This window comes from Grus americana, chromosome 3 (assembly GCF_028858705.1).
Source record: "Grus americana isolate bGruAme1 chromosome 3, bGruAme1.mat, whole genome shotgun sequence".
Classification (NCBI taxonomy): Eukaryota; Metazoa; Chordata; class Aves; order Gruiformes; family Gruidae; genus Grus; species Grus americana.
This window is the reverse complement of record NC_072854.1, coordinates 12,537,111-12,563,635: the sequence shown is the minus strand read 5'-3', so window position 1 is coordinate 12,563,635 and position 26,525 is coordinate 12,537,111. Positions and strand designations below refer to the sequence as shown.

General features: G+C 36.8%; 1 protein-coding gene across 3 annotated transcripts in view; it reads right to left on the bottom strand.

Moving 5' to 3' along the window:
• Positions 1-1,504: 1,504 nt before the first annotated feature.
• The window catches only part of SMC6 (structural maintenance of chromosomes 6), a 41,220-nt gene continuing 16,199 nt past the window's right edge, over positions 1,505-26,525 (bottom strand). For 2 of the 3 annotated variants that reach the window (XM_054819099.1, XM_054819100.1), the window contains exons 15-28: positions 25,761-25,939; positions 24,497-24,698; positions 24,245-24,359; positions 21,842-22,002; positions 17,728-17,863; positions 16,705-16,785; positions 14,650-14,820; positions 12,774-12,911; positions 11,884-12,029; positions 10,268-10,393; positions 8,730-8,835; positions 7,275-7,427; positions 5,397-5,494; positions 1,505-4,070 (exon numbers count right to left, since the gene is read on the bottom strand). In XM_054819099.1, the coding sequence (XP_054675074.1) occupies positions 3,962-4,070; positions 5,397-5,494; positions 7,275-7,427; positions 8,730-8,835; positions 10,268-10,393; positions 11,884-12,029; positions 12,774-12,911; positions 14,650-14,820; positions 16,705-16,785; positions 17,728-17,863; positions 21,842-22,002; positions 24,245-24,359; positions 24,497-24,698; positions 25,761-25,939 (1,921 nt within the window). In that variant the 3' untranslated portion in view covers positions 1,505-3,961. Of the gene's footprint in view, positions 4,071-5,396; positions 5,495-7,274; positions 7,428-8,729; positions 8,836-10,267; positions 10,394-11,883; positions 12,030-12,311; positions 12,438-12,773; positions 12,912-14,649; positions 14,821-16,704; positions 16,786-17,727; positions 17,864-21,841; positions 22,003-24,244; positions 24,360-24,496; positions 24,699-25,760; positions 25,940-26,525 lie in introns of those variants that run through there. The other variant, XR_008576237.1, reaches the window with a different exon arrangement.

Below are 26,525 nucleotides of genomic sequence, written 5' to 3'. Positions count from 1 at the left end.
ATATATATGTCCCAAAATAAATTTATAACATTTGACCTTTTCCCCTAATTCTTATTTCGTGTCTTCAACACGGTAATAGAAAAAAAAAAAGTTCAGTCTCTTGAATAATATTTTCCAGTAGTATGGTAACAGATATTTCATTACGAAAGCATGAAGAAAACTTCTTTGCACTCACTCACTAGAAGAGCTGCATTATATGAAACCAAAAGTTGTAGTTCTTGTATTTACCAACAGAGCAGCTGTTTATCCTCTAAGATGCTAACACTAAGATTTAACAGTACACCTACGAGCCCTGTGCTTGCGTAGCTTTTTAAGCTAGCTAGAAGTCAAATACACTTCATTTGCTTGGCCTAAACCTGGTCTTTTCATGTTTTTCCCTCCTTAAGTAAGAGTCTTCCCTCTTACCATATGACACTAAACTACCCTGGGTTTAATATAAAGACATGTTGTCAAAAATTATTACTGCTAAATTAACCATAAAGTGTAATGATTGAGAAGGGACAGTGAAGAGAACCACCTTCCCCCTCAATTCAATGAGCATCAGTCAAGTTTGTTGCAAGTACAAGTTCTGCGTAGCCCTGGGAAAGCATCAAGAACTCGCAGACTGCAGCAACTGCAGATAAAAATATTTCCTACACCACGTTTCCCAGTTGCTTTAAACAATCAGTTGCTCGCAGGATTAAAAAAGAAAAAAAAGAACATCTTACAATTGCATGTTTGATATTTCTTTGATATTTCTTCTTTACCTTATGCAGAAATGAGACAGTACTCTTAATAGCTCAAAATCAGACAATAAAACATGACACAAACCAAATCATTCTCTGTATTTTCAAATTTAAGAAGTGAAGCTCATCTTAAAATTGAGGGAAAAAAATAGTTTTATGCATTTTGCTAACAAACATGGTGGGGTGAACACAGAATCAATTGCTGCCACAACCACATCCACCCTTTCATATTTAAGTTTCTTCATATTCCAAACAAGTAGCAAAAGGCAGAAATTTCAACTACATTTTAAATACCAGAACTTTACTTAGACTACACTGGTAATATTCTTAGCAAACTAGAAAGGGGTATACTTTGTACATTTGGCTGCAACTTAAAAATAAAACACGCACCCTGAAAATGTTGCATACTTCTGAGAATGATATGCCCATTGTTTCCACTTAGGCTTAAATTACTAGTTGTAGAGAGGATGTTGAAAATTCCTGGGAATTTTTGTCTCTCTGGTTTACCTATAGTTATTAGGGAAGCAGCACCTCACTCTACATTTCCCTGCACCTCGAATTTATGTAGCTGGACAGGCTCCATTGCCTTTAATGCAGCATTAAGCAATACATTGCCATCCAAAACTGGCCAGCAACTCAAAGACAGTCACAAATGTCACATCAGCACTGCAAATCTCTCTCTAGGTAGCTGGTACAGTAAACTCCGTATTTAAAGTACAAAGAATAAGATAGTTTTGAGACTTCAGAATCACTGCAAAAATAAATGCATCAAGCAAGTGCTTCAGTAATTGTTTATTCAGAAATAATCCTATACCATGAAAACAATTGCTTATAATACAGTCAGGCACACATTTTCATCAAGTACAGTGGTAGATTAGAATAAATACAATATATTGATTTGAACCAGAGATGAGAATTGTTGCCAACTGCTCCAACATTTCAAGTAAGCCTACAGAAAACTTAGAAGAAAGCTGAAGTGTTAGCTCAGTACGAACGTGGTAATTTTCCTTAAGTTCTTTTCTCTACACAACTCATTATAAAAGTACTAATGAAGATAAATGCTTTTCTCTCTCCTGCCTCTACACTCTTGCTTTATTTTTTTGATGCTGAAGAAAATCAGGAGGAAATAATGCTATGCCATTCTATCACTTCATATTGTAGAAGGGTCTGAAACATATTCTAGTTTCATAGTAAAATTGAGTCAAACTGAACATGTGGTTCATGATCATCTGATAGTATTGAGGACTCCCAGGACAAACTGGGCTTGTGTTCCAGACAAGTTTTTCCAAGTATTCACTTTGTATGGCTTCCCCACCCCAGTATTTTCATATAATCCTAAACAAGTATCTTTAATATATATTCCATCAAATCATATCATAGGATTATGGAATTGTTTAGTTTGGTAGGGACCTCCAGAGGTCTCTTGTCCAACTCCCTGCTTGAAGGAGGTGCGGCAGTCTATTCAGATCCCGAAAGCCAAGGATGAAGATTCTACAGCCTGTCAGGACAACATGTTTAAACGCCTCATGTCTTCATCATGAACAATCTCTCCCCTCGGTTTATCTAGCCAGAACCTCCCCACTTCAATTTATGACTGCTGTCTGTCTGTCTTCTGCCACGCATTTCAACAAAAGTCCTGGCCCTGTTTTGTCAGTAACCTCCTCAGGGCTGCCATGAGCCTGTTGGCCCATTACCCTGGGCTTTCAGAAGGAAACATCTGAAGCCTTTAAAAGATCACTGGACTTAACTTCTACAGTTAGAGTGCACTAGAACTGCAGCCAGCTTTCTCAGGGTATTTCCTTCAATTCTTCTCTAGCTTCCATATTTTAGAGATACCTACAAGTTTAATACATGCTTCTGTAAAAAGTAAACAACATTAAAGAACACAAAATACTGCGCAGAGGCTAAAAACAAATACGGCTACAAAGTGAAGCTGAAACTTACACTGCAATGAGGTTTTATTGAGGAACTGCTGTTTGGTAAATAACTGTAGAAACTGCAGAACTGTTCTTTGAATAGTCTCAATGGCTTTTGTATCCCCATAACGTTAAAAAAAGAAAAAGAAAAAAAAAGAAAAAAGTATGTCTAATGGCTGAACTCTAAACAGTGATTGTTTTTGAAGAGCTCCCAACAATTTCAAGTTCCTGGAGAAAGGAGAACAGAAGACAAAAAAAGTTAATTTGGGGCAGTTTGAAAAATCTGGTTCTTCTTTCTCCTTCTTATTCCCCCAAAAATGCTTGTATTATTTAAACAAAGCAAATTTATTTTAACTGCTCTACTATAGTCCCACGGGAAGGGACACCCCCCACCCACCCAACAAAACACAGGCTTGTGATGCTGTAAGAAAAGTTACTGTATTATTTCTGAAAATTCTTATGCCACTTCATTCCTCTATACTAGAAGAACTTCTGTCACTTTAGTTTGTTATAATTTATATCTGCAGACTTGGTCTATACCTGCAAATTCAGACTGTGCAAGAACTGTTTATTGGAATTAAGAATCTAAGTTTATAGAGTCACAATTTGCTAGGTTTTGTAAGCTCATCTCCAAAGAAACTCTTTCAAAAAAAGAGTTAAAAAGAAACTCTATTCCCTTTAAACTCTTTAGGAAGAAATAAAAGCACTTTTTTTCTGCCCAGAGGATATACTGCAAATAAATTCTTCACTTCTCTAATTATGAAAGTATACACTAGAAGTACTAATAGTTTCTCATGTTCAGCTGCTGTGGTTCCACTGGAAAAAAAGGAAATATATGTTTTACTGCATGTATTAATCAGCACACATTTAAGAAATAAAGCAGGGCTAGGAAGAAACCAACATTTTCAACTTAATGCTAATTTTAAGTGTGTAGAAACACTAAAACATTACCACAAGTATCAGTTCTCACTGTTTATTAAAATATTACTCCATAGTTATACAAAATATATTTCATCTTTTCCAGAAGAAAAAACAGAACTGATAAAAAATTCTACTAGTTGGTAGTTAAAAATATCAACTGAACATTCAGGATTTTCCCATCATATTCCTGGTCCATACACATACAGTAATTCTTTAAAAAAAACCCCCAAAAAACAAAAACAACCCACAAAAAAGAAACAAACAAAAAACCAGGAACCTCTTCTTTTCCTAAGAGTATTTAACAAAAGATCCTCTTATCCAGCATCAGAAAGTAATAACTTTACACAAATCATGATGCATTTATCCTCAATAGTATGCCATATTCATACACAGAAATACTTATTGATCTTCCTCTCTGTCATTCCTCTTTTGGAAATTCAATGTTCTTTGGCCTCTTTCAGGATCTTGCATTCGGAGGATTCGAATATGGGAACTCGTAGGCAGAGAACTAAAAATAAAGTATGCATCATTTAAACAGTATTTCTTCTCCACAAATTTTAGTATTTCCATTTGATTCCTTCCATTACATATTTTCCTTTAAATAAGCCCATCTTTTTTTCTTTGACAGTTTTAAAAAACAGTAACATGGGGTGAAGTTCTGGCTTCACTGAACTGATATTGGAGCCAACTTCAGTAAAAGCTTGAGGTAAACACAATGACTGATCTCAATCATGTGATTTCTAACAATTCAACTACCTTAATTATAGAAAAGGTACTTGTAAGAGAAACTCCAAATGAAAAAATGATCAAATACGGTTCATATTTTCCTTACAGATCCTGAAGTGGCACACACTTTATACATGTATAATCACTCACATCATACTAAGAATGAACAAAGTTACTAAACATACACGTATACAGGCTTCTCCACCAATTATCCTAAATGTATTTTTTCTGAAGGTGCCTCCATACTTTTATTAAATTAAATATTTGCTGAACGTGCAACATGTAACAAAATATAACAAACCCAAGCTGCACTTGAATTATTAAACTTTTAAACAGTAACCATACAGAAAACTCCTACATGTTTATTGCATACAGTTTCAGAAATTCCCCCTAAAGCATTTCCACTTACACAACAGAATACTTTTTATAGATTTTAGTAAGGGAAGACAATTAAGAGTAAATCAACTTCATTTTGAAGACTGTTTAATTAGCCTCCGCAGGCTTCACTGATTACATTTGGCTAATAGAGTGAAGAGCTGGCTGCACAAGGCTAGACAGTGACTGTCCCCTTAATGTGGGCATGGCTTTACTAGGGACTTATATAGAGGTTTTTAAAGAATTTTGGGCTACTAGATTAAAAAAAACAAAAACAAACAAAAAAAACCCCAACCAAAAAACCAAGGAGTAAATTACCATTTTGTAGATCAGTGATATTTAAAAAAAAAAAACAACTCAAATAACAAACATCTTGAAACTACTGTAGTATTAATAGGAAAAATGGAAAAATGCAAAGTCCTCTGTTAATTTTGGGAGGAGGGAGGGAGACAGAGGGCTAAAAGCTACCAGGAGTCTACTATAGACAATAAAATATTTCAAAAAGCTGGTCTACTTAACATAAACTGATTCAAGTCCCACTGACATTACGTAAGGAAGAGTGAAAAACCTATTAAATTTCCAGAGCCATCAGCAATGGACTGCTTAATTGTTGATGTTCTACTACTACAAACAGCAAAATTTCTTTCACCTCATATTTACTTTAAGTTTTACTCCTTGCAATAGAACTTCCTGGTAATGCTTTGTACAAGGAAATATAACACAACAGTATTACCTCATGGTTTGTGGGGTGAGTAAAATGAACTGTCGATGATGCTGAGAGTCGGCCACCTTAAGAATCATATCCATTGCAATTCTTCTGTTAACCATGTCCTAAAGACAAAAGATTTATCAGGTAGTGATACTGACCGTGTACTTCACTGGACTGTTATTACACAAATTATGACAAGTGTTTAAAAATAAATTCATTAGAAAATATCTTAATAGAAAAACCTAGGGGAATTAATTCATATACAGTAAAGCTTAGCTAAAGAAAAGCCTAATAAAAACTAAGCTGAAGAAACATTAGGGTTAAATTCTAAAGGCTACAAATTATAGTCCAGGAAATTCTTAAACTCTACTTTTTCGTTTATGTGCACAATAGAAAGCTTCTATCAGAAAAATCACACACTCCTACTCACAATGTTTTTCTATCAGCTTTGATATACACGTAGTACTTCTTACTTTATTAGTATGTTGAGATGAACTGTATTTTAGCAGAATAATGTTTCCTGCGAAATCCTGCCTCAAAATTACCTGAAAGGATTTAAGGGCTGGCTGCATGAAACCTAAGATATTATGTAGCTTATTTTTATTATTATTATTATTGTTGTTATTATTATATTACTATTTTGAACACAACATTATGCGTTAGGCTTACTGAAAAAGATGTGTAGTGGGAAGCTATTGCTAGCAGGGGTTAAAGAAAGCTCTGCTTCTATACATCGTTACACGTGAAACTAGGTATCTCCCTTGCAAACATGCTGATGGAGTCCTCTTGTGGTGGGTCTCCAGGATTACACCAAAAGTAACCACAGATCGCGGAGACAGCAAGGTTCCACTGCGGTGCCAGTAAGCAAAAGACGAATTGTGTGGAATTATTTATGGAACAGATGACATGGAAGTTCTCTGCAGGGCCTACAGTTCTGAGTATCCACCCTTTTCTGGACAGATGGATAAACTTCTGCACAACTAACTTGTAAAAGAGCACCTAAGCTTTGGAAGCCAGCTGATAAATTACTGCTTGACGATCTTAGATACATACTTTCCTTTTTGAAATTCTTTATATACAAAGTATATTATCTCCCCCCCCCCCCCCCCCCGTGATTCCCAGTAAAGAAATCATTGATGGGGGAGGGACACTGAAGGCAAAATGAAATAATCCAGTATCAACTCTCTGTCACACAGAAGTAATTATTTTCTCAAACCATACCACACTGCATAGTAATAGGGAGGAAATAAAATAAAAATACATTAAAAAATTGGTTAATCGTCTATCCAGGGAAGCTGTATACAAAGATGAGGTTTATCAGTTTTAACTGACATTGGTATCTACTGTTCATTATTCTGCATTTCAGTATCTTGGAATGTTGCTACTAGGTGAAGTATAAAACAAGTTTCTAAGTAGCAACAGTGAATTCAATTGCTACACTTGCTCTAAAAAAAAAAAAAAAACAAAACAAACAACAAAAAAAAGCCCACATGGATCTCAAAATTGGTAGAAGCCAAAGCAAATGCTAAACCCAGAACTGTCACAGCAATATGCAAAGGAAACCTGTGACAAACCCAGTAACAACTGCTTGGGGAACTAATAAAGAGTTATATTTTGTGATTTTTTTTGTGCTGAACTAGGGTTTAAGCATGTAAAGTAACAGAGATGCTCATAGCTCTGGGTACCAACTTCAGAAACAGAGTAAGCTTCAAAGTCACTAAGCAAAGTGAGCAAGATACATAATAAGTTTTGTTTTGGGGGATTTGGTTTTTGTCTTTTTTTTATTATTATTTACAGTTAATGATAATGTTTTAAAATCTAACCAAATACAAATAACAACCCAACCATTTCACTAATTTATACAAATCAGAATGGCAAATGTAGTTTAAGTTTAAAGTATACCATGTAGACATCAAATTCATCCAAGCATCTGAAAGGAGATTCAGTAATGGACCACAGAGAAAGAATGAAACAAACTGTTGAGAAGGAACGTTCACCTCCTGATAAGGATCTCACATCATTAAGGGAAGCCTTGTCTTCCTCTCGAGGCTGAACCTTCAAATCAAAAAATATTAAAGCAATTTTTAAACCTGAGATGGAGACTTACTAACAGAATCATAATTTTAATGGCAAACACATTACACATGAACAGACAGAGATCACTTGAGAACAGTTTTATACACTTCACTGCCATTCTGGAATGGGATGGCTCCTAACCATTTCATAGCACATTTCTAGGATCACCGTAATTTTGTCCATCACAGTGAAATACATTGAACAGATTGAATGATTCTGCCAGTGTTTTCTTATTCAATTCTCTATTTTTAACAGCTATTAAACAATGTTTAATAAATGTCAACCAGTGTAGTATATTACAGTAAAATCCAATGGTTGCTAGCTACAATAGAAAAGCAGGTGACTGATTTACAGCAGGAGTTTAAAGGAGGATCAGTTTCTTTACTGGAATACATGAGACTCTGAACAGTCCTTTGGTTCCATTGATTATGGTGACACCTTGTGGCACTCCCCCTTTAAGAATAAATGTAAGCATTTTCTCATCCTGTTAATCACATTACCTTTAACAAGCTAAGCAGGAAAGTAAGAATTATTTTAGAGTAGGGTCTTTTGGTGGGTATTTTGGTTAGCTGGGGTTTTTTTGCGGGGAGGGGTTGTTTCTTTTTTTCAGTTTACCTTCCTTGACTAAATACAGATCTCTTACATGAGAAACATGAAACATCAGCTATTAAAAAAAAAAAAAAGTATTCTGATAAAGCCAGACATTTTATGGACTGAGTTTGAGTTCTTCAGATACATATCCTTCATCTGTTTAATTAGGACTGTTTCAAGACATATTTATGTTGTCACTACACATTTTTTTCCCTCAATTCCTAAAACTGAACTCTCCCACAGAAACAACATGACTAAAACTATTTTGGACGTATGTTAAAAGATACACAGAAAAAACATAATATTGAAGCTTTCAGCCATGAGAAGTTGTTTAAATAACAACTAGAGCCATTATACAATCACACAAATAAAGGTAAACTTCCTAGCAATGAAATGAGAATAAGTAATTTTGAAAGACCAGCTAGGATGACTCGCTAGTGAATTCTTATCCTCAGCATAAGACAAGAGTCCAAATTTATTCCATGTAATCTATCAACCTGCCCATATAAGATGGCAATATGGTTTTTGTTCTTGTTTGCTTTCAATAATATCCAACAATTTAGCATATCACGTTTCAGAGAGGGAGAACAATTTATTCTGTCCTTTGCAATGCATGTTCTAGCAGCTGATATTAAAAAAATAATAATTCATTACATGTTATGATAATTGAAGTAATATAAAATAACTTACTGTTATTGAAAGTGTCTCATTCTTGTGATCAAAAAGAATTTTTCCAGAGCAAGCTCGAATACGTAAGAAGTGGTCAAAGTAGAGTTTGCATCGTAAAGAAAGGAGCCTTAAATCATTTAAATCAAGCAAACAAACATTAGGTCAGTAAGTTTTAAAAAACATTAAGAAGCGACAACAGATTTTTATCAACAGTTCCACATCATAATCTTAAATATTAAGCCCTGCTCCGTTAATAATAACATTTTTCCAAATCAATTATGATCTTGAATGGGTGACATTTGATACTGGACATTGATTAGAGAGAGTTACTGACACAAAGTAACAAGGTAAGAAATCCAGCTGTACTACAGGCTTTGTATTTTCTAGAAGCCTGTTCCAATAGACCAGAAGCTTTTTACACCCTTCTTCCACAACTTCAACAGAAAATGACCACATTGCACTTCTTTCCTATTGAGTATTAGGACTGCACAGTAAGGACAGTAAAGAATTTACGCAGACTCTGCTAGACTCCGGGAATTAAACAGGGTTGAGTACTAATTTCTCCTTCACCACCACCTTCTCCCCCAATTCTAGCATATAATTCCCCAATAGACAATACATCACAGTTCCTTCAAGAACAAACTATGGTTCTTTAACACATCTAAAGTGGGATTCATACTCAAATTTGGGCACTAGGAACAAGATTTAGTTTGACATATATGGGCACCATAAGACAAGCATCAGACCCTGCAGGTAAATCCTACCCACTACTATTTCATACTTCCACCTGCAAAAGCTGGGATTCTCCTGATCATTACTATTTGTCAGGATCATAGTGGCACCCCCTCCAAATCCCAGATCAAAAAGTACAAAAAGCACAGCCAGCACAGACATCCCTCAACTTCTGCTGAAGGGAATCATTAATGATAAAGGACTGCCCTGGAAAACAGACCATCAGTCCTTTTGAAGGGAGGGCACCACAAAACATTCACTATAGCTACAGGATACTAAGGGATTGAAGCAAGAAAGAAGGCATGCACTCCCGGTACGGACACTCCATGAGAGAGGAAGCTGTCAAATTGCAGAATCTGAATAAAGATCTTAAATTTTTTTCAGCACAGGGCAGAAAAAAAGTGTTTGGCCCACAACGAAATTATGTGAGCACAGCACCACTAATTATACTTGATGAAAACGAGTGACAGCCCGGATGATCTCAATGCTAGTATGTTGTTGATATTTTACTGACCAAAGCCAATACTGAAACAGAACTGCCTTGGATTAAGTTAGCACAGTCAAGGCCTGTGGTGTAAAGCAAAACAACAGCCTCCACTGATCACGTCGTTTTTCCAGCTGTCAGTCCAGGCTGCCTCTGAACTGTCAGGCACAGTAGTATTGGATCTGGGAGCAAGATTAGGTTAGAAAGATTGCTGTGAATACCACCTTAAAGATATCTCATTCTCACAGGTCCGCTCTATAATTTTCACCCTGGAATACAGGCACATACTTATAGCTACATGTTAGCTTACCTGAAACCTGAAATTACAGTAAAATTAACTCACCTTAAGAATTGACGATATATTTTGAATCTCTGTGTCATTATTTCTTCCAGCAGCCTAATAAATTTCTTCAAGTTCTTTACTTTACTGTTGGCATCCTCATATCTTTCCTTTGCATCATGAAATTGCCTGTTTTAATTAACAGAAAGTCTAGGATCAGCATGCATTATATTAAAACCAAGCTACTGTAAATGCTGAAAATCAGTTTGATAAGCAAAACATTCAAATCAAAACTTTCTTGTGAGAATCTAGGTTAAAGCTAAAAGCTTTTGATGAGTCAAGACACTGTTCACAAATGAAAAGTGGTCAAAAAAAAAATTTTACTTCTATTTTTAATTCTTTTGAAAGGAAACTTTTACACCAAGGAGAATGAATGACTGAGCTCTGTAGAAGACAGAAGTGGGAATATTGTCTCCAGCATGAATGGGCTGATCAGCAGGAAATTCAGCTAACCGCTGCCGCCCCCCACGCCACTCTAACCAACCGCGCTACGGCAGCCCTTTTACAGTGCGAGCGGCTTATGTTCCCGCAAACCTGGGACATTTGAATAAGCAAGTCGGCACTGCGCATGTGCTGCTTGCGCACCTGCAACCGTGGACACCGCACAAACTGCATGTGAACAGGCCGACGTGCCATAACCATGACAACTCCTGATCGGGCAGGACAGTGGATCGGTTCAGGGCAGCAGCTGACAGACTATAACAGCAAGGACCTGTGGAGACGGGACGGACTCCCCCCACCAAACTTCAAGAAGACAATGATCGATTCTGCAAGATGTCACTGGATCCACGGTGGTGACTATCACGCTTGCTATTCTTTTCCTTTCTCTCCCCCTCTCCTTCTCATTCTCACTCGCTCTCCTAACTCTTCTCTGAACACGAGTTGTATTTCAAGCACAATAAAGAGTATCTTAGTTGGAACTCCTGACTGAACCGTATAGTGTTGTGACCTTTAATCTTGGCCGATGCTAGACCCCCATTTAGGAGGTAAGCTTGTGATTCTCCCGGGGTAGACACAAGGGAGGCTGACTTGAATCTTGAGTAGAGCAGCGCCTGTTTGTCTGTGTGACTTACCGGTTTTGAATTTTGAGTAGAAACTGGTATTGGCCACAAAGTCATTTCGCAGCCTGCCTAAGATAGTGCCTCAGACTAGTGCAACCTACCTCGCCCCGAACAGGCTGAGACAAGCTCCCCATGCTCAAGAATATCCAAGGTGAAATACACTGTGGTCAAAACCTCAAATAATGGCCTAACTTCTGCATTAGCTATTCAAACTAGAGGTATGCTTAACACTCATTGCATCACAGAACAATTGTGAGTTATGTTCACACCACGTAGCCATATCTGGGATACCCTCTTAAGTGTTTAGAAGTATCTGATTATTGGTAACTTCATATATCCAGTACAGACACTGTCTAAAATCACTAGAGGGTAGTTCAACACTCCTAACCCGTTCTGTACTGGTTGACTGAGCAATCGGCACAGCACATTTCCATACCTTCGTACATGGTTTAAATACTAAATACACAAATAAATGCATTGTGAGTCAATAAGAAACCTCTTATTTCCCTTATCTTTTCCATCTTACCTGAACTACTATAGACATTAAAGATGACTTACTGTATTATTTCTTCTCTGTTTCCATGGCGATCATTTTCTGAATTTATCCTCTCTCTCAAGCGATTCATTTCTGCATCAAGACTCTTAACAGTTCTGCTGACCTCTATGCGCTCTGGGTAGATTTGCCTAGCTTGTGCAATTCTTTCCTAAATTAATGTTTGAAACTCAGTTAATTGTTACATTCTTAAAAAATCTGTTTAGTCTTCACAACAAACATTTTGTGCTATGGAAAAACAACATCTCCAAGCAAAAACAATCTTTTTGTATCACTCTTTCTGTACTTATCATAGCAAACCTAGTTATCATTAACAATTTTACTAACAACATTTATAGGTACGTAGTTATTTCATGCTAAGAACTGTATCCATCTGAGAACTTTATGTTCACAGTTATTTAGCTAATACAGATAAATAAGGAACCAAATTCACCATATTTAAATAGGACAGTCTTCCAAAAGTCTTTGTGGATGTGATTTCAGAGTTAGTTAATAAAGCTTGATTAGATAAGTCTTCAAAAGATCAGGTATGAGGTCTGTACAAGGAAAAATCTAGCATCTAAAAAAGCAAAACAGTATTATTCCATTGAACTTAAAATACAAATTTTAAGGTTAAGTCATTTTAATCTTTTCAGTGCAGAATACAGAAGAAAGAGTCCTAGATAGATAACCCCTAACTTATTTGTCAAGACAGAAATGGTGCTCTGCTAGACAAAAAAGAGGCCTAGATTCATTTATACAAAATTACTTTTACTTGATTTAGATGCAGTCAGCTTAAGACATAGCTGAGAGAATACTTAGTGTAGCTGAGTATTAATATGGTCTGTATGTTGTACAAGTATTAGAATGATCATGACCAGCTGACTTCAATAAAGAAAAACAACCCCACACCTACCTCTAATTCTTTTTCTTTGGTAGCTAGTAATTCTTTGTGTCTTTTTATGCAAGCCAAGTGTTCTTTCTGTTTGTCTTCATAGTGCTGCAAACGGCGTTTACTGTTTTCCACTTCTGAGTCAGCTTGGTTTAATTCATCCTGTTTGGAATAAATCAGGATGTGGTAAGTGAGCTGTTTGGAGTAGATTCCTAAGCATCTCCCTAATGTTCACTGAGTTATCACAGGTAAATAAGTAGTTTTTAACACTGTCTAATTTATTTTGCTTTCAGTAAGACTGCTCTTTCTAAAGTCCAGAAGCTCTAACAACAACTTATCAGAAAGTCTATACTCTATTCTGACAAGGGCATAATAGGTGTTTGCAATGTTTTTAGGAATCATATCTTGAGGGGATGTTTCAATCTGGGGAAAAAAAAAAGCCATCTTTTCTCCTAAACCTCCAAAAACTACATTTATTTTATACAATATATTCTAGCCAGAACTTCTGATGCCTGTGTGACATCAGCCACAACTGCATTTCTGTGTGAAAATTCAGTGTCCTGCTATACCTATAATATGATGTAGACTATAGCAACTTCTATACTACATAAGTCTTGATACAGTTGAAGTGGTATCACAGCTTTCCATAGACGCAAAGAGGTATAAAGAATGAAATAAATTAGAAGACAATTTTCTTCCTCATCCCTGTCAACTAGATGGCTTATCTTTAAAAAAAACCCCAAAATAAAAACCAATCCCAAACCAAACAAAAACAACAAAAACACCCCCAAAAAACCAAAAACCAAAATAACAAACAACAAAACCAACCATCACCAACAATAACGAATGCTCTTACCATTTTCTAATAGTGCCTTAAAGCCACAACTTGCTATATGTCAACAATTCATTAAACAACTGTAGAACACATAGCAGTCCATCTAACCTAAAATACTTTCTGGAATTAAAGAGTTGCCCTCTATTGCTTAATAACTAGCAATAATGTTCTAATATTCAGAATAAATCTAGTCTCTTTCTTTACACTGTTCTTCTTTTTAAAGAATTCTTTACAATTTCCATATTAGATACATTATAACGAATATATTTATTGTTTGTTTTCCTTACCTATTTCCTTCCTCTTTTTGTTTGCTCTTGCTTTTTCAATTTTGGCTGACTACATAGCAATATACAATTTAAGTGAGGCGTATAAGAGATTCCTATAGTGATCTTTCTAAGTTTTTCCTCATTCCATCCTTGTATAAGTTTACAATATTGTAAACATGCTGGACCCTGTTATTTCCATATTCAAAGCATTAATTCTTCTCGGCAATGTGAGATTGCCTTCCATTTGCCAATATCAAATGTTGCGTGTCACTACTCTGCTATTTATCTTAAGTCTTGCTACTTCTCTGTGATTTCCAGGTGTCTTCTTGAATAATTAAAACTAAGTATTGGTACCTTCTGTGATTATGCAACTTTATAGAATAATAACCATTTCATAGAGAACTTCAAATGCCACTTTGAAAACCGACCAGTTATGAACATTCTTAGCCAGGCCTTATCAGAAACAAGCAAATAAGCCAAAACAACAAATGTGATCCACTAAAAAGGAAAGTCACGGAAACTACTTTTCCTTCCTTTTCAGTTCATGACTAAAAATACCTGGAAACAAACTCTCATTATACATAAAACACTATAGCAACTACACTTAACAATCACATCACCTTTGAAATATTGCCAAGCTTATTTTTTGACATGCTCTAAATGGAATGCTCTATTTCCATTTTCATAGGTAGACCTTAAAAGTATTAGGAAGAAGCATACTCATTTCTCTGGCCTCCTTTTAACCTCACTCCCCTTGCCACACAAAGGAAACAAAAATACAATATGCGATTATTGCTACCTTAATTGGACCAGCAATTTCTTCTACTTGATGAATTTTTTCTTTCATTTCTTCAAATTTTTTTTCAGCTACCTGAAGAATATTTTTCAGTTCTTCCATTTTTCTGCTTTGTTGCTGTACGTCTTTTTTTACAGATTCCATCTTACCCTTATTTTCTTCGGCTTCATCTTCCTGTCAAAATATATTAAAATGAAGAATAATAAAAGGAGACATACATTTGCAAATTATTGTACAAGATTTTTATTTTACTATTGCTATCAGAATACTAGATTACATGCAATACTCTATAACTCTAATAAAAATACAAACAGCTCAATGTAGTTGCCACTAAAGCCTAAAAGAAGAGATTGACAGATCTTATAGGAGATCAAATCACAAAATCAGATCACAAAAGTGGAATTTCCTAATTATCTGACTGAAAATTAAGGGGACTTTATTTGGGAGTTGTGATGAATAGACTAAAGGGACGAGGATTTTGTGAAGACTTAGCCATGTTAATATTTTACTGCAATAATTTTTTAAACAAAAGAAGAAGAAAACTTCCCTCTAGATCTATGACAGTGTATACCTTCAGTATACAAAGGAATATAGGAAGAGTAAGCGGATCATCGCTGTTCCCTAGACAATATACCATTCCTAATGAAAATCATCATACATACTTTCTGATTTGAAAAGAGAAATACTCCAAAACCTGGGAAAAATATGTAAATGAAACTTTGTATTGCTAGATTCTTTTTCACAATCAGACAATTGTAAAATCAAGGTAGCAATGAAAGACAAATACCAAGTGAAAGAACAGCAATCAATACATAGCAGTGGACAGAAAGCGCAGAAAACAGAAAAATAACGAAAATCCAAGAAAGGAATAAGGCGAAGCAAATATATAAATCTACCAGTTGCATAAGACCATTATCAGAAGCAACAGTAAAAATTTTGATGTTCAAAAAGCAAGTATCTGATAATTTTCAAACAGGAAGATATTCTCCTACAAAAAGGTAATAGAATATTTTTCCATCTCAGCAAAAGGATAAAGAATTTTATTTTTTTTAAACCAACAGAACTAGATTATCTGGAAAAGAGAGATCACACCAGAGCTTACAGAATCTGTACTAAGCCTTTACTTCTTGAGTAAATTTTGGAATATTTACTTACATGCACACATGTGTACACACAGTGAAAGACAGACTACTGAAAAAGCAAGAGTTTGTGCCAGCATCAGAAGTGACAAACAAAAATAGTTCTGGGCAACTTAGCCTCTTGCTGATCCCAGATAAAATAGTGGGAAAATTGGCATAAAATTTAACTGAAACAACCGTAGTCAGATTTATTATTAACATCAGGATGATTCTCAGAATTTAAATCTTGGCCATCTATACATCAGATTATTACAGAGTAACCGTTTAAATTCATGGCCACCAGCATACAAATCACAACAGATTACCAAACTTTTTTTCCTGTTCTTAAACTACTACACATACATTTTAAGAACACATGGATAAGAATAAGAACTTCGAAGAAATCATCATACTACCATGATCCTTCCTTAGGATGATATATGAACTTCATAACTTCTGCATGGTGAAGCTACAGCAAAGCAAGAAAACTGTGGGTTCAGGGTAGAGCAGCAGTGCTGTGACATTAATTATGCTCCAGAGTGGCCTTTACCTATGCTTTGATGGTGCCACTTCTGACCTCCAAACCTACAGCGCTGCTTCTCCCCAAACAGAGTTTTACAGAACTGCAGGTCTGGAATGAGGAAAGAAAATGCATAGAACAGCCCTTTACACCACCACCTTGCCTTTCATAAACCTGCAGTTTGAAAAAGGCCAGAAGAAAACAAACAAACAAAACCCAAACATCCAACCAAACAAAAACTCACTAAAAATAGTCATTGCCATAATTGTAGACATTCTGTTAAGTGTTACATTGTTCACAATTTATCCAATTTGTACATTAGTTGACAATCTACAGTATTTGCTTATTTCAAACCACTGCCAACATTGAAAGACATTGTTTCATTTCCTTATTAGACATAATTTGATACTTTATTCTTACTAATGTACGGATGTCCACTGACTGGTGTTCTTCCATATTTTCAAGATCTGCTATTTCTGCATTTGTTGTTCTTATTTTTATCTGAAAAGAAAAAGAAAATAAATATTCTTAAGTTTATCTAAAGATAAAAATTCATATTTGTTCATTTAAGTCAACGCAGAAAGCAAGATATGTGATTTGGTCTTTTAGTTTCATTAGTGCCTATAAAAGACAGAATTCTTCCCACTTGCCTATGGAATCCATTTTTATAAAATATAACTTGTTCCGAAAGTCACATGGACTTTAAATCATTAAGTTATTATTGTACTTCCATTCAACATGACAATTGAGTAAAATATATTTTTATTTTTCCTTCAAATATTTATCTTCAGAAATTTAAGTCCACATGCCAGTTTTTTTTTTCTGGTTCTTATTTGTAATTTACTGACTATAACCTTATACAGTATGTATTATCTTACACTGCCTAACTATAACATTACTGGCCACCAAAAATATATATCCTACCTAGAAGTACTGGAAAACAAAGAAAGATGACTAATAGTTGTAAAATGGTTTATATAGAAATTAACATTGAGAAAACTTAAAGGTGAAATATTCAGCATATTAAAATGGGTAAAGAATAAAAATGAAGAGCATTAAGAGAAGCAAGATTCTAGGAATGAAGAGGCAAGGCTCAACAAAAATTAAGGAGGGGGAAGCAGGGAAAAGAAACTTGCCTCAAATATAGCAAGAACTTCCTGTTTGTGTCAAAAAACAGCAGCAGAAATTCGTGAGATTTAGCACAAGTGGAAAAAAAAAAAAGATACCATACAAGAACAAAAGCACATGCTAGGATTGATGTGACTGCCACTGTTCTGTCCTAAATGACGAAAGCACACTACAGAAGTAAACAACACGAAAGCTAAAAAAAAGATAAGGATAAACATTAAAAACTATCATCCAACTCAAAATATATTGCAGAAGTCAAAATGAAATAGGGAAAGACTGACCAGTTTCTAAAAATTAACTGTGTACCTATTTTACCTGTAATTCTTTTTGGTGTCGTCGATGACCATGAAGATGGTCTTCATTTTGCCTAATCTCATTTTCAATGGAATATAAACGTTGCTGAGATGCTGTCATCTGTGCCTTTTTGTTTTCAATTTCCTTCTCCAAGTGACTTTATAAAAAAAGTGATATTGATATATTATATATTACACAGATATTACTTATTATACACACAGAGGAACAGACAAAATTAAATGCATGACAAGACAAAGGGTAAAAAAGCACCACCTCCCAGAAAAAAAAAAAAAAAAAATCTGAAGTTTGTTATACATTGAATGGTTTGAACGATCAATAAAGAAACACCAAAGCTCTACATCAGAACTCATACTTAACAACCAGCAGATAGCTGTTTAACGGTCCTAGTTCAATGCCTAGCAGATAAACCATTTATGTAACTTGAATCATCTCTAGTCTCTGTTAGCAATTTTTGCAAAGAGGCCAAACTAGTTTGAACTAAACAGGAGTGTTACTTCTAAAATACTACTGCATCCTGAGAGAAGACAAATACTTTAACAAGGACAAAACACTTCCAATCAGAAAAAGTACATTAACTGAGATGGGAAAAAAGTATTTTATATAGTCTCCTACTTTTCCTTCTACAAAGAAGGTCATATCCAGACATTTCCATAATTATTTCAGTTTGTGGTAAAACTATTTGAATTTCAAAAAAAAAAAAAGCTATTTTTTATTATTATTTATAGATGGTAAAACTTTTGATAGTCTTTCATCCCTGCAAAAGAAAGGGGAAGGTTTACTAATATCACTGTAAAAAAAAAAAAAAATTTAATGCAAGTGTTTAATCCAACTTTTGCTACAGATGCATGAAATGGACTGATTAAGTCTGATCCCAGAATCAGTGTTTAATAAATTGCATAAACTATTCCAGAAAAATGTGCCATTTCTTTAGGCTAAATACTGAAGTGGGGGAGGTGGGAAGACATTTTTCCTTTTTAACTGGCCTACATCATTCCCCCATACCAATATTGGTAACAAAATGCCTGTAACGCTTTGGAAGTTAAGATAATCTTTGAAGTTCATTATACACTGACATGAAATAAGTACCGTTAACTGACGTATTTAAAACTTTTGAGTTAGCAGAAATAATTTTTTAACATTCAATTCCAACCCAAACCATTCTATGATTCTATGAATTCAGTCTATTTTATCAGCTACTAATCCTAAAATTAAAATATTTAGAATCATAGAATGGTCTGGGTTGGAAGGAACCTCAAAGGTCATCGAGTTCCAACTCCCCTGCCATGGGCAGGAATACCCTCCACTAGACCATGCTGCCCAAAGCCCCATCCAACCTGGCCTTGAACACTTCCAGGGATGGGGCCTCCACAACCTCTCTGGGCAACCTGTTCTAGTGCCTCACCACCCTCACAGTGAGGAATTTCTTCCTAATAGCTAATCTAAACCTACCCTCTTTTAGCTTAAAGCCATCACTCCTTGTCCTATCACTACACGCCCTTGTAAACAGTCCCTCTCCAGATTTCCTGTAGGCCCCTTCAGGTACTGGAAGGCTGCTGTAAGGTCTCCCCGGAGCCTTCTCTTTTCCAGGCTGAACAACCCCAACTCTCTCAGCCTGTCCTCACAGGAGAGGTGCTCCAGCCCTCTGATCATCTTCATGGCCCTCCTCTGGACTCACTCCAACAGCTCCATGTCTCTTCTGTACTGGGGCCCCCAGAGCTGGATGCAGTACTGCAGGTGGGGTCTCACAAGAGCAGAGTAGAGGGGGAGAATCCCTTCCCTCGACCTTCTGGTCACACCTCTTTTGATGCAGCCCAGGACATGGTTGGCTTCCTGGGCTGCAAGCGCACATTGATGGCTCATGTCAAGCTTTTCATCCACCAACACTCCCAAGTCCTTCTCCTCAGGGCTGCTCTCAATCCATTCTCCTCCCCACCTACAGCTGTGCTTAGGATTGCCCTGACCCATGTGCAGGACCTTGCACTTGGCCTTGTTGAACTTCATGAGGTTCACACTGGCTGACCTGTGAAGCTTGTCAAGGTCCCTCTTGATAGCATCCCTTCCCTCCAGTATGTTGACCGCATCACATAGCTTGGTGTCGTCAGCAAACTTCATAGTATCATAGAATGGTTTGGGTTGGAAGGGATCTCAAAGATCATCTAGTTCCAAGCCCCCTGCTATGGGCAGGGACACCCTCCACTAGAACTTGCTGAGGGTGCACTCAATCCCACTGTCCATGTGGCTGACAAAGATGTTAAACAGTGCCAGTCCCACTACCAACCCCTGAGGAACGCCACTCATCAGTGATCTCCACTTGGACATCAAGCCGTTGACAACTCTTTGAGTGTGACCATCCAGCCAATTCCTTATCCACCGAGTGGTCCATTCATCAAATCCATGCCTCTCTAAATTAGAGACAATGGTGTTGCGTGGGACAGTGTCAAATTCTTTGCGCAAGTCCAGTTAGATGACATCGGTTGCTCTTCCCTTACCCACCAACATTGTAACCCCATCGTAGAAGGCCACCAAATTTGTTAGGCATGATTTGTCCTTAGCGAAGCCATGTTGGCTGTCACCAATCACCTCCTTATTTCCATGTACCTGAGCATAGTCTCCAGGAGGATCTGCTCCATGATCTCACTGGGCACAGAGGTGAGACTGGCCTGTAGTTCCCCGGGTCTTCCTTTTTTCCCTTCTTCAAAATGGGGGTTATGTTTCCCCTTTTCCAGTCAGTGGGAACTTCACCAGGCTGCCACGACTTCTCAAATATGATGGAGAGTGGCTTTAGCAACTTCATCCGCCAGTTCCCTCAGGACCTGTGGGTATATCTGATCAGGTCCCATGGACTTATGCATCTTCAGGCTCCTTAGATGGTATTGAACCTGATCTTCTCCTACAGTGGGCAGTTCTTCATTCTCCCAGTCCCTGCCTTCGCCTTCTGCAGCTTGGGCAGTGTGGTTAGAGCACCTGCTGGTGAAGACTGAGGCAAAAAAATTGTTGAGTACCTCAGTCTTCTCCATATCCTGGGTAACCAGGTCTCCTGTTTCATTCCAGAGAGGACCCACATTTTCCCTAGTCTTCCTTTTATCACTGATGGACCTACAGCAGCTTTTATTGTTGCCATTGACATCCCTGGCCAGATTTGATTCTCTCAGGGGTTTAGCTTTCCTAACCTGATCCTTGGCTGCTCGGACAATTTCTCTGTACTCCTCCCAGGCTACCTGCCCTTGCTGTCACCCTCTGCAGGCTTCCTTTTTGTGTTTGACTTTGCCCAGGAGCTCCTCGTTCATCCATGCAGGCCTCCTGGTGTTTTTGTCTGACTTCCTCTTTTTTGGGATGCATCACTCCTGATCACGGAGGAGGTGATCCTTGATTACCAACCAGCTGTCTTGGGCCCCTCTTTTCTCCAGGGCTTTATCCTGTGGTACTCTGCCAAGCAGATCCCCAAAGAGGACATATTTACTTTATATGCCTGTAATATAATCTGAGCCTCAAAAGAAAAGAATTCTATTGTCACCAGTTTTCTTGGTGACAGGTCAAGTCTTTAAACTTTGAAATATGTTTGGCTTTTTAAACTACCATTTTGAAAGTCATGACAAAAAACCACAACTAAAAAATAAAATGGGGGGGGAAGGCAAGTTCAAAGACACCTAACACGAGTGAAGTCAAAAGCCTAAGGAAACACAGATGCAAAGTTTGAAATCAGTAGGACTATGCATGTCAGCAGAATTTTGGTTTGAAAAAAATCAGGCTTCCTTTGCAGTAAACTATGTTACCACTGTTCAGGTATTAGATGTTTAAAGAAACAGTTTTGACTCCCTACTCTTTTTCAGCAAGGTAGGTAGATTTCCTGGAGTATTCAGTCTAGTGAATCCCTACTTGCTGGGCAAGATTTACATGCCACAAGCTGAAAAATATCTAGGTACAACTCAGGATTGTACCTATCACAAAAAGGCATTGAAATAAAGAGGTTTTCCAGAATTCTCAGAAAGGAAGGGTAAATCTCAGAAAGAAAATTGAGAGTCTGGAGAGTAGTGTATACACAGACAAATATGCAATTCCACTATTCATGTCAACAAGCACACTTTTTACAAATACACTATTATGAGATACTAACCTTATATCTGCTTCAACATCTTTGCTTAGGAACTTGGGTCTGACGTAATCAGAAGAGTAATATCGTCTTTCAAATACTTGATCACCTTCAGCAGTGAAAGCTTCTCTACAATTTTTTGGGGGACGATTAGACTGCATTACTTCACGAGCTCTACGGCTACTCTGAAAAATACAATGGCCTTATCATAACAATAGAAAAGCAACCGTAATTAAAGATATCAATTTAAAACTTGTCTAGAAGTTCTCACCCAGAAATAATTTCCATTTGTAATGAAAAATAAGTACCACAGTAATGAAAGAACATGAAAAAATCTATAATGTCAAGAATATGCTGTTCTTAGTTGAATAAGACATTTATGTTCTCAAACCCCACCCACTTAGTTTAGCTGCCCATTTCTTTTATTCTATTAGAAATTCATCTAAATCTTAAGTTCCATAGTCTAATTAGTCCCTTATAATTTGCCAAGGGGGGGGGGGGGGAAATATCAGTAACCAAAAGGCCACTATGCACAGGTATATTTAACTATGAAAAGTGGAATACACATACAGGAAACAATCTTCTAAAGAAATCTGTGAAGTATATCAGACAATATTCAATTAAAGTTTGGGGAAATGTGCTGATTAAAAAAAATATTGCCAGCACCAGACTAAGTGGTCACAAGTGCTTTTGTCCAAGGCAATCACGTTATCCATTAGGAAGTATTATTTCTTCCACACAATACCTGTTCAACTTCTTTCAGATTCAGTTTAAATTGTTCAGTTAGGGCTCAAAGATAGTTACATTATGAGAATCAGTGGTTAGGTAAGGCAGAGTAGGAAGAACAGAACTGGCATTCCTGCTGTGAAAAAGCCTAGAAAGTTCAACTGTTAAATATCCCATTCAGTAACAGCAATGCTTGCTAAACAGTCAGTCAGCTCTGCACTAGACAGAGCATAAACTGCCTCTTTTCCAGTAGGAATGTCAGAGGACTAACTGGGACAAGTGGTTTTGAAGAAACACAAAATTCACAAAAATTAAATATCATTAGTTCTGCTGCTCATAAATACCCTGCTTTCTTTAAATAAAGATGTATACATCTTATTTTTATCTTTGAACATTTTACCTGTAATCTTATCTGCTGGAGCTGGTATCTTCAGTAGTAACAGAAAATCAAAATCAATTAAGATCAGAAATCATATCATGGCAGAAAACAGTTCATTAACATGTTTTTATGGTGATCAAAAAAATAGATTCTTATCAAAACAGTACGCAATCTTAATTCAACTGAAGTTGCTGGTCACCTCATTCAAATCCTACTTAATAACTGATTATTGCTATTTTTTTATTTTACCAGACTGCATACATAACCGTGTTTCTACGCACTCTCTCACCTCAAATGTATTAACACTGCAGAGTCCAAAGGGGCTCTGGTTGTTGTGGTAGGTGAAAAATAAATTAGGCTGTGAATGCTAACAGGTGGCTGATAATTTCATGTAAGAGTGAGTGGCTGAATATCTGAAAGGGAGTTTTTGAACTCTCGCACACAGGCCTGCTACAGCTACAACTGGTACCTAGCTACCAGTTGATTGGTACAACTGGTAGAGGCTGGTTCCAAATTTTGGTAACACCTGGACTACACAAAACTGACACATGCTGAACCCATCAATTAATAGAAATGTAACAGAGACAGCAGAATTAGGAGGCCGGTCACATGCACATAGACTATTTAGAATGGGAAACTAGACCACTTAGTGGCCCAGAAAGGTGGTGGTGAACACCTCAGAAACAAACACGGAATATCCTGGAAACACATGGGGAGAGATGTGTAGAGACAAATCCCAGGGAATGCCCAGGGACCTTGGCCAGTAACAGCCCACACAGGTATCTGCGAGCAGCTGCACAGCAGGAACTAACAAGATTTTCTGTCTGACCTTCCTGGACCAGCAGCGACCTCCCTGCCAGGGACAGAAGTTGAGACCTATGAAGGTAGTGTTGGGGGGAGGGTCAGGGAAACAACCAAGTGTGTGGAAATAAGAGTAAAGCTCTAACTTTGCTGATTCTTAAATAAATCCTAGTATCTAAATCCACTATGAGTTGTCAGTTTACTCTGTCTCGCCCGTGACAGAAAACAGTGTTTGAAGTGGGATACTGACAGTTTACTGAATGCCAAGAGGGCCTTACCGGGAGCCCTCCAGTGGAAACGTACAAGAGTGTGTGTGCGTACTGCTCTATAACACTGATCACTGATACAGTCGGGGTCTAATGAGCCATCAGGGTCCCAACCTCTCCCCCAAGGGGCAAAAAGAAAAATAAAATAATCTTTCTTTACCTCTTTTATCCATTACAGACACTATCAGTGAAGTATGCTCCATACAAAGAGAAAACATTTTTCTTTAAAGACCAAAAGGGAGCGTAAAGCCTTACTTTAATCAGCAGGACAGTTTCTATAGCCCTCACATCAATCAAACAATTGGCAACCACTGCATTATCTATTTCCAGTGCTGTAAGAACTGATGGGAATTCTGGATGATGAACTCCTCTGAAGAAAAGAAGAAAAACCACCATTCATAAAGCTCACATGAGATCTTTAGGAAAAAAAAGTTACAAATAATTCTTTTCAACTAATAATAATTTCAGTCATCAAGGCTAAGCAATAAAAATCAAAACATAACTTACCTGTGTCTAACATCATGAACTGTATTCCGAAATTTATTTACAATTATTTGAGGTCTAAATCCATGTGGATAATATTTGGACATCAGTAACTGAAGAGCTCTTTCATCACTGTGATTATCACAGCAAAATGCCTGAACTAGGCTCTTTAAACAAGATTCAATAGCCAAGGTCAGTTCAGCATCTTTTGGATGAATGAAAGCACCTAAATAAGCATAAGAGACAAGGCTTTAGGAATTGTGTTCCGTAACAGAACATCCAGTAGCGCATTTTTACCAGTCAAGTTTTTTTATTTTATTGTTATGGGGGTTTTTAAGAGTCTAAAATAAACCTTTCTTACAAGAAGAAAAAAAATAATAAAGTTAACTAAAAGAGAAAAAACTCCACAACTGACAAGCTACCCTGAGAACACAGACATATAGATACACCTATACATATCTGGAGGCCTGCATTTTCTTCCAAGATCTTTGACAGTTTACTACTAACTTCCATGAAGGTACCAATTTTATGGCAGCTCAGCAGGACTATATCAAGGCAAAGATTACCTATCAAGAACTTAATGCTTTAAGGCTGAAGGCAGAGGAACAACTACGCTGCAAGTTAAACGTGAAGATTTCCGTTATATCACTTGTCTTCAGTAGCACACGTGTTTGCACGGTCTTACCATGCAGTAAATGCCAAGTACTTAAGTACTTGGTCTTTATGCTTACATCCAGAATATGCTGAAGCCATCACTCCCATTCACTAACTGCAAATAGCAGTCATTGTTGGACCTGGTCAAAAAAACTAATGAAACCAAACTTTCCAAGAAAATCTCAATTGGTTCTGAGCTGCTCCACACAAAACATCTCATGTTTGACAAGCCCGCAAGTCAGCCACTGGACATATTGAACAAAATCTGTTCAAGAGCTGGACAGTGCTATCCACCGAGAAACAAGCAGCCAAAGCACAGTAGTCTGATGCTTAGAGGGTGTGGGGAGCCAGAGGGGTGCATTGAAAGTTTACCATTGTAACCACTTAAAGTACCTTATCAAAAACAGCTGGAAAATGAAGAAAAACAGTAGATGTTAGCTAGTTTGTGCGATAAAAAGGACAAAAGCAGAAGATAACCTACCAGGATAAAACCTTTAGTCCAGGAAGTACAGAAGAAAGATATATTTGAAGCTCCTTAAAGAACAAATAGTTTGTCTAAAAGATCACTGTTTACATTAACAGCCATGCATTAAATCCTATGCAAAAATATGTCTTTTTCATTAGTCATTCTTACCTAAAGGTCCGACAGGCTTGTGTTTAAAGTGCCCTTGCCTATAGGCTGTTTCAACTGCCTCAAGAAATGTTGGAATATGTGTTCCAAATCTTTTTAAGGTATTTGTTTTACTATCTTTCAGCTCTCTCAGCTGTTTCTGCTTGGCATCCAGTGCTTGTTTTGTATCAGTGTCTTCTCTCCTAAGAGAACAGAATTTTTTTCAGTAGCAACAGCTTATAAAGCCTTAATTTGATTAAAATAAAGTCTCATTTTTCAAGTACTAATAGGACAGTGTATCAAGACCTCAATACTTCACAGTACAGCTAGCTACACATGTGCAACAGTATTTTTATAGTTTCAAGAAACATGAGACAAAAAAGCAAGAAAGGAAATTACTACTTTGCAACAGTTTTACAAGACTTTTTTGTAACAATTTATAATAAATTTATTTCTCATTATATGCTTCAATTTCACTGTCTTCTACAAAGGTCTTCAAGAGAACACAAAATAACTGTTGGTTCCAATAATTGATAAAAGATGTTTAAACTAGTACATCAAGTGCAATAAGCAACAATTCTCAAATCTCTTAAGACAATAAATGACAACACCGCCACAATTCCCTCTGGTAATCATTGTTCAAGTTCAGGCTTCCAAATCAAAGCCAACAAGCGCTTTGTTTTTCTAGCTCGGGTACAGACTAAATTGGCATTTGAACCACTTGCTTCAAAGTCTCTATAAATTTGCCTTTACGTATAGATACAATAATTACCCCTAAGTGTATCTATT